The sequence below is a fragment of the Patiria miniata genome, unplaced genomic scaffold (genome assembly GCF_015706575.1).
Source record: "Patiria miniata isolate m_02_andy unplaced genomic scaffold, ASM1570657v1 HiC_scaffold_29, whole genome shotgun sequence".
NCBI classification, from domain to species: domain Eukaryota; kingdom Metazoa; phylum Echinodermata; class Asteroidea; order Valvatida; family Asterinidae; genus Patiria; species Patiria miniata.
In genome coordinates, this window is record NW_024037068.1 from 8735176 (window position 1) to 8746962 (window position 11787).

Below are 11787 nucleotides of genomic sequence, written 5' to 3' on the forward strand. Positions count from 1 at the left end.
AGATCGATGATCCCTCGGGCTCGGGGTCAAAGTTCATTTTTTTTGAGATCGCATGTGTTGTGCACGATGAGAAAAACGTGATACCGATTTTTGTTGATTTTTTCTTGCATATCTAAGGAAGAAAAATGAAATTGATCAAGAAAGTAGCCTTTCTTACACGGCATATTTCCAGGTGTAAGTATTCGAGTTTAAATGAATCAGGAGCGCGGCGGTCGTTGTTTAAGATAACAAATGTCGGTGTCCAGTTTGGAAACAGGTCAACTCGTACGCGAACCAACTCGTACGCGAGTCAACTCGTACGCGGATTGGTCAACTCGTACGCGAGACAACTCGTACGCGAACCAACTCGTACGCGTGCCAACTCGTACGCGTGCCAACTCGTACGCGAGCCAACTCGTACGCGAGCCAACTCGTACGCGAACCAACTCGTACGCGGGCCATTTTAGGAGTGGTTTCGAGGATTGGGTTGGCATGGTTGGGAAGAATTTGGGAATAGTGTGACGGGTAGTCCGTAGTTCAATGTGTGACCGTTGTGTGTGATTGGGAGTGAGAGAATAGACAATTGCACTAACTGAAAACCCAATCGGTCCTTTTCAGGGCCACCACGCATTTGCAGTGATACTAAATAAAATTCAATTTTTTTTAAAATAAATCAAATTCAACTCCCCATTGTTTTATTTTACAAAATATAATTTGGAGACATAATAATTAGGACTAAAAATTATCGGACCAAAGCTAAAAATTAAATTTCGGATCCAAGAAAAAAAAATATTTTCAGGGCAACCTCGAATTTCTGGTGAAATTAAATAAAATTCTAATTTTAAAAAATCAATGAAATTCACCTCCCCATTGTTTTAATTTACAAAATATAATTTGGATATATAATAATTAGGACTAAAAAACTATCTGACCCAAGCAAAAAACTGGCGGACACTGTTCGTACAACTGTATAAGCATGCGTGATGCTATATTCCTTTTTTTTATAGTAGCTCCTTTTTATACAATAGACCTCGCAAATATCGGTGTTTTCTTGTCATTTTACTTGTCTAACCAACCAGCAATTGTACCGCGGCATACACAGGTTACAGCGATTCAATCATGAATTCTTTATACACAGTGCGCGGTGCGGCGGGAACCAATCATACTGGTTATCGCGAAGACAACTTCCCAATCAATCAAGCGAACTTGTAAAAAAAACTGTAAGTAGCACTGTAAGTAGCACTGGCGGATCAAAAATCAACTACATTTAATTTGAAAATCTCAACCTTTCAGAAAAGGTAAAATTATGCCGACCTACCGTACCGAACCTAATTTCATCTGTCCATGTGAGCTAAACCAATCGTCTAAACTCACGCGTACGAGTTGGTCCGCGTACGAGTTGGTCCGCGTACGAGTCGGTCCGCGTACGAGTCGGTCCGCGTACGAGTCGGTTCGCGTACGAATTGACCCGCGTACGAGTTGGTCGCGTACGAGTTGGTTCGCGTACGAGTTGACCTGTATTCTCCAGTTTCCGGACAATGGTTGATTTGCACTAGCTTGCACTGCAGCGCATTTGTCATGCTTGGCAAGTGACAAATGCAAATTATTATACTAGAATGGGAAAAATATATTTGGTACAGTGCGATTATTTGTAAGAAATCGTGAAATTGTGAAATTAAATAAATAATTAAAAGTCCCCACATCTTTTTGGTCTCTTTCAAATTTCAAGTTTCATTTTTAATATTTTCTTGGCAGTGGATATTTTGCCGGAGACGGCAAACCTTTAGTAAATGTTAGTTTGCCGGATATGCACTGAACATGCGCAGTTTCTGTTTTTTTTGTACTTAAAACATTTTCCGGTGACAAATTTTAGTCTGGCTCCATGCCAATATTATCGCAGACTGGGACCGTGAGTGCATAAAAACGTGCAAAATTACTACTGACGTTTTTTTACTCACCATTCAGCTAATTAATGCCCACACAACACATACATCAAATTGCTTAAGTTGCAAGCATGTCACCTGCAAAATTTGAGACCTTAAATCCAATTTTAAGGCAAGTTTTTGACAGTTCAAAAACCATCCACGTCATTCTCCATGCTTTAGAAATGGTGGTGTGATTCCCAAGGTATTGTAGGAAGAGCCTTGCAGCTTACTTGTTTTTTAATCGATGGCCAAATGAACATAGCGCCCTCTGTTAAAAAATGAAACATTCTGCATTCACTCAGATCAACAAGAGGGCGCTGTTTTATCTACACGATGAAAATGTTTTAGCTGAGGAGTCTTTTTGCACAATGCATTGCAGTACACATCAATGTGATGTTTCGCGTTTGGATTTCGATAACTCCCTGCAAAATTAGAATTAAACGCTGAATTTTTGGTGATGCAATGCTCACAACAGCAACTTTGCAGGGCAGAAGTTTCGGGGATTATTGAAGAAACTGTAGTGAGTAAGAAGCTTGCAAATTTGATTCACACTGGTTTTATTATGCAGCACAAACTTTTGCACAATATGGATACCTTAAGTTTTGGGACTCTCATACACAGTATTGAGAGTCCCACATTTTTGGACTAATATTATCGCTGTAACCTCGTATTCACAAGATGGGATTCAGACCATTTTATAATTTCGGACTTTATTTCCCTTTTAAAAAAAATCCTCCAGAGCCACAAATCTGAAAAAGAAAATGTAATACTCTGCAATAAAATGTTTGAGACATGTTAAAATAATAAAAGAAGAATATTCTTATTTATTTGGGGATGGGAAAAAAAAACTTAAAAATGTGGCGGGGATCGGGATCGAACCCGAATCATCCCGCTCACCAAAGCCTTTGCTTAACCACTACACCAAACGTGCTACACAACTTTTGATGGGAATTTAATACATCTTATAATTCAGCCCTATACAGCGCCCCCTGTTGATATGGATTGCCGCCGGCAAACCTTTAGTAAACGTTAGTTTGCCGTCATTACCTCCGGCAAAATATCCACTATCTATTTTCTTTTAAATTGTTTTCCAGGACCAGGCTGGGCCGGGGCCCGATCAGGCCGGGGGGGGGGGGGGGGGGGGGGATTTTGTGTTTGCTGTTATTGTTCTGTTTACAATACATATTTAAATGACTGACCTTCACTGAGTCTGAGATTGATGGCATGATGCACAATATTTGTCACAAAATAAACACTTCCAAAGATTGGCTTCAAACTCAAGCATTGCCTGTTTTGTTTTAGTCTCAAGATAAATCAACGAAAACTTTTGCGAGGATCCACATCTTCAAATTTTCATTTCAAGTGGAAAATGTTGTAAACCAAATTAATACAAATGTATCTCACCACATATATACATGATGATTTATATTCTATCAGGTTTTTCATCAGAGGCGACAGCGGCAAGCACTGCCATCACGCCCAGGCAAAATGAGATCTTCAACCAGGAGAAGGAACGTCAGCTGTCTCTCATCAAAAGGATTGAGAAGATCGAAGTGGACCACATCGGCGCAGACGAACCCTGCAAACTCGCCATGAACAAATATCTGTCAACGCCTTACAATGTTGCCATGCGTAAGAATGCCCCGGTTGTTGATATTCTAATGCAACATCAGTCCTTCTGATTTGACTTGAGGCGTGCGATCACACCCCCACACCATCGCACACCTAAAAGCTTCCAAAGAAGTGTGAATAATTGCACGCCTGAATTTCCCTGGACCACAGATCACACACCTAGAAAACCACACACCTAGAAAAAGCACACACCTAGAAAAATCCAGGTCTGCCTTTTTCCACACGCCTGTGATTTTCAAATCAGAAGGACTGCAACATTTACGAAAGCTTAAGACTGCCTAAGTTGTTGAAAATCTAATACACGTACATGTATGATGTGAAGTGGTTAAAGATCCCTAACCCCTTGGAGTGATTTACTAGGAACCCTTTCTCATTCCTGCAAATTCTAACACCATACCGTAAACTCCACACCCAAACTGTTGGACTCTGATTAGTGTGGTGTGCCTGACCCCATGTAAAGCATAATCAGTTTACTAGTGCAGTACTCACTCCAACAGATTCCAATCCCTTGTTCGGCTTGTACCTTACAATTTATATGTCTTAGGATGTAGCACTGATGCATTTCCGGTAGTTTGTATAATTACTCAATGTTTAGCGCAGTAAAGGTAAAGGTAAAGATCCCATAGCCATTACTGGCCATAGGGGCAGTGGGATGTTAGAGGTCCACTGTGTCTTGGGCGCGGCATATGAGTGGCGGTGCCCAGTCCTCTCCTCTCGCTGTCTTACCTTCCCTGAACGAATCAGGTACCCTTTTTTCTGTTGGGTCGTCACTAAATGATGGGCCTGTTGCGCTTAAGATGCCACTATTATTATTGAGTAACAAGTGTATCTTCCCTTTTTTTTCCCGCACAGATTTGAATCAGAGATACATGGATCGCTCAGCCATTGCCATGGTGAATGGCAAACCCTGGCACATGTTGCAGCCACTCACGGAGGACTGTGAGCTACGATTTATCACGCTGAAGGACGATGATGTCACAGAGGTCAACCAGGTGAGTTATATGACATGCTAGGTATGTTGCCAGATTCCATTTCTCGAGCTTGGGCACGCTCTTGGTGACAGTCGTAGTATAAAGCGGAGACTGATGTTGGACACAAATCGGCTTGGACAGATCTGTGCCGTGCATTTAGAACTCACGGTAAACAATTTGTTCGAACAAACATATATGTAAATAGTCTGACATTATTATTTTTATAATATTCACTCTCTGTAATTATCCGAGGGCAGTGTTGTAACCAAGTCAAGTCAAGTCACATGTCAAATATTCATAAGTCAAGTCAAGTCACAAGTCAATTTTTCCCGAGTCAAGTCCAGTTGCAAGTCAAATTTTCACCAAAAAAAGTCAAGTCGCAAGTCAGTTTTTCCAAGTCAAGTTTATTATTTCTCAAGTCGGGTCAAGTGTTATTAAAAAAAAGTAGCGACTCGCCCTGGACTCGAGTCCAAGCCAGCGAATTGAGTCAACATCACTGCCAGAGGGTCAAGTAAATATCTGTACCATATGATCCTTCTCATCGCAGAGCCACTTCTCTGTTTAGAGTTGGTTACATTTGTGTGCCACAAAACATGGAGTAGAACATCTTCCTAGTGCCATCATCATTGTTCGTTTCCTGTTATTTGTGTCTTGACATGTGCCCTGGCCTGTATTACGACTGTTCCTATCATTATGACAGTGTTTTCATCTCTATCCTCGCCAGGCATTCTGGAAGTCATGCTCCCTGATGATGGCTGCCGTCTTGCAGTCGGCATTCAAAGACGACATCCCGGTAGAACTTGCGAGGGCGCCAGACATTCCAAGTAAGACATAGCTGTACATATTATGAGAATGAGGCAGTTCTAGAATTCATTGGCTACAGACCAGCAGTGTCACACAGTGTCTATCGAAAACGGCGGGAAAAAAATGTTACAACCTGACGCCACTTTTTTCTTCATATATCATCTCAATGGAGGGCAGTCATTGCAAAAATGATGATAAGACATGAATCTGGGACTGAGAAACATTTCCAATTTCGTTAGGAAATACTTAGAAAATTGTCTTCACTCTCTGTGGACTTTGTACACAACCGCTAAAGTGGCATCAGGTTGCAACATATTTTCCAAAGCAACTTCCATATGCCAGTGTGTAATTATAGCCAAGTTATTTGCGCTTAAACTCCTCATCCTTTCGCGCGGATATACTTTGAAGCCGTCCTGGGCGAAGACATTTTGAATTTATGTGCGTGTTTGTAGAAGATAATGAGTAAGATGGAGTGAATTTTGAAAGTGTACTCTAAAATACAACGCGCAAGTACAGCATACACAAACAACTTAAGCGCGTCATGAAGGTTAAAAACGTCACGGCAAGAAATAATCTGCAACGGATACGCGCACAGGCGTTTGCGTTCTAATTGTTTGCCCAGAGCAAAATGAAACGCTCATTTACTGATAGTACGTTTCGTTTTTGGGCGTATCCCCAATTAGTTCCCCAATTAGTCAATATATTTGTTCAAGGGGCGCAAATCAGAAGCCATAAGCCTGGTCAGTTGCCCTGTGTGGTTCATTTGAAAATTACAGGTTGTTTGTTCCAGACAATAAACAGTTTAAAATAAAATACAAATATCTTTTAAATAGATCAACAAAGCTGCTGATTAAAAAAGGCACCATGGGATGAGAGAATTGTTTGTGTAGGTCCTAGGGAGCGGTCGTTTATAGGAAGATCTCACATTTTTTTTGTTAATTGTATTATGCTTCATGGGGAAGGGGTGTCTCAAATTTCTCATGTACTTCATTTACCTGTCTTTAATAATGGACATAATTTCCAGCACCTTGAGTACCTAATTGTTGTTAGGTATTATAGATATGTGCGTTATATAAGACTTCTGTATTATTATTATTATTATTATTATTTCTTTAACCCTAAATCCCTATGCCTTTTTGCTAGGATGTAGCCTCAATCCTGCAAAATCCTCCATTATTTCTTGGATATGGTCCGTGGAGGGGTGACCACTGTCTGAATCTTGCGTCAGTGACTGTCAATATGTCGAGGCTTGGCCAGTGACATCCTGGAGCAGTACGGAGGATTTCAAGCATAATCCAAGCCTACATATATGCATGGCTGAGCAAAAACAACACAAGGTCCAGCCCAAGACCTTGACAAAGTGCATCCTGCGAAATCAGTAACGCACTTTTGCCATGTTACCTCAATCCTCCAAACTCAAAGAGGATTTTGAAGGATTCAGGGCGGTTAGGGTTAACCTTGTGATTCGAGATTAGCCTTGTTCTATGAATAACATTTTCACAGAGTCAACTTTTTTTCCCCATCTTAAGTCACAACCGGCTGTTTTGCGTACGACGTCAATCTTCCCTTCAAGTGGCAACCAACCAGGGAGGAGCTGATATGCCTCAACCGACAGGCCTTCATGATGGCCGACAGAAAGGTCAACTTTGAGAGGTTAGAGGTCAGCAGAGAGGTCGCCAACCGAATATTTGAAGACAATGCGTAAGTACTGACATGTAATAAACCTATCCAGTTAGATTGGTCATTAACCCTGACCGCCCTGAATCCTTTAAAATATTCTTTGCCAAAGTGGAGGAATTTGGAGGATTTGGGTTACATGGCAAAAGTGCGTTACTGATTTGGCAGGATGCACTTTGTCAAGGTCTTGGGCCAGACCTTATGTTGTTTTTTCTCAGCCATAGGCCCGGATTATGCTTGAAATCCTCTGTACTGCTCCAGGATGTCACTGGCCAAGCCTCAACATATGGACAGTCACTGCCGCAGGATTTTGCAGGATTCAGGCAGTGGTCATTCCTCCACGGACCTTATTCAAGAAATTTTGTTTCATATGATGATATTGGAGGATTTGAGAAGGCTCTACTAAAACACCAAGGAAGTCCGGTTTAATTGTTGACTTAAAGTCCTTGATCTTTTCCATTTGGTTCACTAGGTACAAGAAGCATCAAGTTGAACACACCGAAGCCGACAGGGTAGTGCTGTTCAGACTGGGAGATTTTGTGGACATCACCGACGGACCGCTGATCACTAACACAGGATTCATGGGACCACACAGATATGTCTTCACTTGCGTAAGTTTGATCATTGTTACTTTACTTCCTGCCCCTCCCCTCCCTACCCCTCCCCTCCCTACCCCTCCCCTCCCTACCACCCGTCCACTCGACCCTCCACCCGACCCTCCAGTACCTAGTCTGAGTATCACCTGTTCTCCACGGAGCCCAGTCTCCTGTATAACGTCTGATATGTCTAAACATGCAGATAAATGCAAGCTGCGTGCCAGCCAATGGGAAGCCACTTTACTTAATCGTGACATCATTTCATTGACTAAATGGTTTGATTGGTGAATTCGAATGCAGTGTTGTGTAATATCGCATAACATGATACAGAGCGCGTGACACATGTTTTTTTTCCCATGTCTATGACGTGCAACGGGTGAATAACCAGAGACCCGATATACAAATGTAGAAAGCGTCCGCTGATTGGTCAAAATCCAGAGGTCAAGATGCGGTTGTCTTGCATAATTAATCAGCAAATCTGCTCAAATTTAATAGACCATGGCGAAATCTATTACATAGACTATCCAGTACCCTCCCCACCTCCCAAAAGAAAAACAGGGGTATTGATAAAGAATCTTATGAAATTTGAACCAAGTGTGGGAAGAAGCTATGCAAAGTAAAGACAACTGCAAATCGTTTTCTCTTTTTTTTGGGGGGGGGGGGCGGTAGGGGGGAGGGTTCACTGCAAACACACAAAAAAAATTTGTTAATTTACCAGGAAATTTTCTCAGAGTTAAGGGTTAGAATTTTACTTGATTAAAAGTTGAATTCTCATTAAGTGATTTCTACACCACCACCTCCAGATTGCTTCGTAAAGTTAGCTCATGATATCCTGGTCTACACGACATCGTGGTTTTACGACTTCTGAGTAGCTTCCCCTGAAATAAAAAGAAATAGATAAACTGGAAGACTGCTAGCAAAGGCCAAAGTAGCTTATGTGTAGGGCAGTGGTACAGGCTCCAATCATGCTGCAAATAATTTCCTCATTAAAAATTAAAAAAAAATACATATCTACAATAGGCAGCTGCCTTTTGATTTATTTGATAGCATTGCTTGAAGCAAGTGCAGGAAGCAGTAAGGAACAGAGGGCACTTTCTTAGGAGCTTTCAATATGCCCTCTATGTGCGCCTTGAGTACCTAATTGTTGGTAGATACGTGCGCTATATAAGACTTCGGTATTATTATTATTATTATTAATCGATATCCATTCATAACATTGATAATAAAAAGTGATTTACAGTATTTTAATGTCTTCTTTTTTTTTCAATATATTTTCTTTTTATAGGTTCATAGTGTGGATGACTACCTGAAACCTACAGTAAGTGGAGAGGTTAAGAAAACTGCAAAATTGATAAAATTTTCACAAAAACACCCGGAGTTGTCTATTTTGAACAGAAGACAGCACGATATATAAGGCTGTGCATTTTCAAGTAAATTAGAATCCATTTTTTTTTTCAATTTGGACTTAATCAAATATTAAAATTTTCGATTTTGAGATTTTAGAATGCATTGATCAATATTTCGCAGATGGGGTCTAGACAAAACCAATGAAACTATGCTTTTGGTTTTTCAGGCAACTGATTTTGCTTAGTATTGTTTTAAATACACATGATCAATTTCAAATGATTCTATTTGCCATTTTCTTTGGCACAGAACAAGCTGCTGAGATTCCAAGGGGTGGCGGTTCCCTCAGAGTTTCGAGTTCACCACACCACGTGGAGCATCCTTGAAGAAAGGGCTCGCAAACCAGTGAGTTGACTTCTTTTTAGACATTCAATGATTTTCATCTCACTAAAATCAGTGGATATGAGTATCAATAAGAAAGGGAGTTTCTTTTTTTTAAATCTCTGTCCAATTTTGTGCTTCTGTGGACAGGAAACCCATTGGAAGTGTTTTACATTATTATTGTGGCCTTATGGGGTACAAAGAGTAGCAGTGAGGACAATGGGAACAAACAATTCTGGTAGGGATGTGCATTTACGGGTACTATGGGAACCGGGAAGCCGATTGAAAAAAATACGGGTACCCGGGTACCCGTGAAAGAAGCCCAACGCGAAATTCAAATCTCGGAAGTTGCTGTTGAGATTCTTCATAAAGGTCTGCACGATAATACATTTTCCCATGCAGCCTGGTTTCCATTTTTGAAATCCTCCACAAATGGCATTCGAAGCCTTTCTTTTCTATTGTCTGGGAAGTTACTTAGTAATATGTGAAGTTGGTTGCGGATACCCGATCCATAATCTGGAACCGGTTTCTGACATGAACGGTCGGGTACTCGGGTACCCAGTTCCAATGCACAGCCCTAAATTCTGGTCTTAAGAAAATTGAGTACACCACAAAAATAAATACGATGAATAAATTGTAATGCTCATGCAGCGCTTTCCATCGTGTCAACAATCTCAAAGCGCTTTACAATTATTCCCCTGTTAATCAGGCCACGAGACCACGCGTCAGCCGATATCAGCGCACAATCGGTCCTCTACCCTCACAGCTACCCATTCATACTCCTGGGTGGAGAGAGGCAATGGGGGACTTTTGACACATTGGTGGCAGCAAGTACACTTGTCCTTTTTCTCCATTGTTTGCATCATATTGAGCCTGCTCGCTTTATTAAACTTAAACATGACGCAAACAATTCAAAAGGACCAATGTGTTTGCTGCCACCAACGTCTCAAAAGTCTCCCATTGTAGATGAGTGTCTTGCCCAAGGGCACAAGAGCCATGTTCCTGGCATGTTCCTTCTATGTTCCTGTACGTCATGCGCCTATCAATTGTTCCCCCGAACGTGGGGATTGTCACTTTTGAAGTGACAAAATCCCCACCCCTCGGGCAAAATTTAAGTGACAATCCAATCCCCGACCATTCCCCGACTTGCATACGTGGGGCGCACTAGTGATTGCCTTTCCATGTCGTACGGCAATGTTAACAATGTAATTTGAGTGACCAAAATCCCGATATCGGACTTGGGGCAGCTCTGGGGGGGGGGGGGGAGGGGGGGGGGAACATTTGATAGGCGCATTAGTCAAACACCGTAATAAGTGGACCATTTCATTCTACAAAAAAGTGAAGCACTAATGGGTTTTGAGATTTCATTAAAAAACATGAAAAAAGGAGAACAATATTACATAAAAAATGTCTTTTATAGTTGTGCCCTTTTCTACCAGCTGACTGCAAATGTAGTCCTCAGAAGTTTCCAACATCTGTCTTTTTTTTCAATAGGTTCTGGTTGACTTGGCACCTAACATGAAATCCAGACACAGAATAGACAAAGCACAAGAAGACACTGCATCATGATGCACAGATGGGTCGTCAGGATTTGTACAAACAAGGTCACGAAGCCAGGCTATACACCAAAGGCTATGGAGCAGGGCACCCGTTTGCTTCATGAGGTTTTGTCATAAGCATGAGAAAGGAACAAGACATCAGTTAATAATTAAACGATACTTCGAGCAGTTACCCGATTTCTGGCAAACTCCTTTCAACAAGACTTTGTGCTGGAAAGAAACTTTCACTGCAAGATTATTCAGTCATGTTGCCATCTCATTGCACAGTTTATCACTTTGAGTGTTTATCTGTTATCTGAGTTTCTGGCAAGGTGACCAGTCTTGATGTTCTTGATTAGTCAAGTCAATCACATCTCAAATTACGAGTAAGATCACTAGTAACAGGAAAGAAAGATGGACAAAGGAATGTCTCTTTCATAGATTATATGAATTACTTGTTACGTGTTCTTCACTTGAGCCTGGATGACGTGTGATGGGCTTTAGAGCCCTTCTTTTAGCTGTTGCTCGTTGCCTTTAAATAAAAACAGGGCGAGTCAAAAAAACAGGAAACACAAATGTCAGGACGTTTTTGTAATGAAGTCCTGCATGTAGCACTGTCAAACTCTTGGATTTAAAAAGCCCAATTAATAGGCTTTCTTTTAGTACAAGAATCATTCAAATCACTCATGTACTTTTTAAGTTACGGAATTTAAAACACAACCACCGTTTTAAAGCTCTGTCCACAGATCACAAAAAAAGGTAAGTTTTCTTTCAGCAAAATGAAAACAAGTCACAAAGGGGTGCGCAGGTGTGTGTGAATGGTTTTCGTTTTACTGAAAGAACACACTTTGTGGTCTGTGGATAGAACTTTAAAACAGTGTTTGTGTTTAAAATTTGGTAACTTGAAAAGTGCATGAGTGATCTGAGTGATTCTTGTACT

General features: G+C 41.1%; 1 protein-coding gene and 1 long non-coding RNA gene across 3 annotated transcripts; both read left to right on the top strand.

Annotated features, from left to right (window-relative positions):
* The first annotated feature begins 17 nt into the window (after positions 1 to 17).
* On the top strand, positions 18 to 11410 carry LOC119735496 (39S ribosomal protein L39, mitochondrial-like). 2 transcript variants are annotated; one of them, XM_038209203.1, is made up of 9 exons: positions 18 to 174; positions 3342 to 3536; positions 4389 to 4528; positions 5232 to 5331; positions 6841 to 7012; positions 7461 to 7599; positions 8870 to 8902; positions 9238 to 9333; positions 10804 to 11410. In XM_038209203.1, the coding sequence occupies exons 1-9, from the start codon at positions 126 to 128 to the stop codon at positions 10876 to 10878; spliced, it is 999 nt and encodes a 332-aa protein (XP_038065131.1). In that variant the 5' UTR covers positions 18 to 125; the 3' UTR covers positions 10879 to 11410. The 2 variants fall into 2 exon arrangements, with proteins under 2 accessions (XP_038065131.1, XP_038065132.1); XM_038209204.1 differs by lacking the exon at positions 8870 to 8902.
* LOC119735497 lies at positions 467 to 1197 on the top strand. Its single transcript, XR_005272185.1, has 2 exons — positions 467 to 1081; positions 1118 to 1197. It is a non-coding gene; the product is annotated as an uncharacterized LOC119735497 (long non-coding RNA).
* Positions 11411 to 11787: the final 377 nt, after the last annotated feature.

What these genes read in the sequence shown, in the direction of transcription:
- LOC119735496 (XM_038209203.1), top strand. Translation starts at nt 126, where the DNA reads ATGAAATTGATCAAGAAAGTAGCCTTTCTTACACGGCATATTTCCAGG. An exon ending in ACAGATATGTCTTCACTTGC is followed by an intron (nt 7,600 to 8,869) that starts GTAAGTTTGATC and finishes TTCTTTTTATAG; the next exon opens with GTTCATAGTGTGGATGACTA. An exon ending in AAGAAAGGGCTCGCAAACCA is followed by an intron (nt 9,334 to 10,803) that starts GTGAGTTGACTT and finishes TTTTTTCAATAG; the next exon opens with GTTCTGGTTGACTTGGCACC.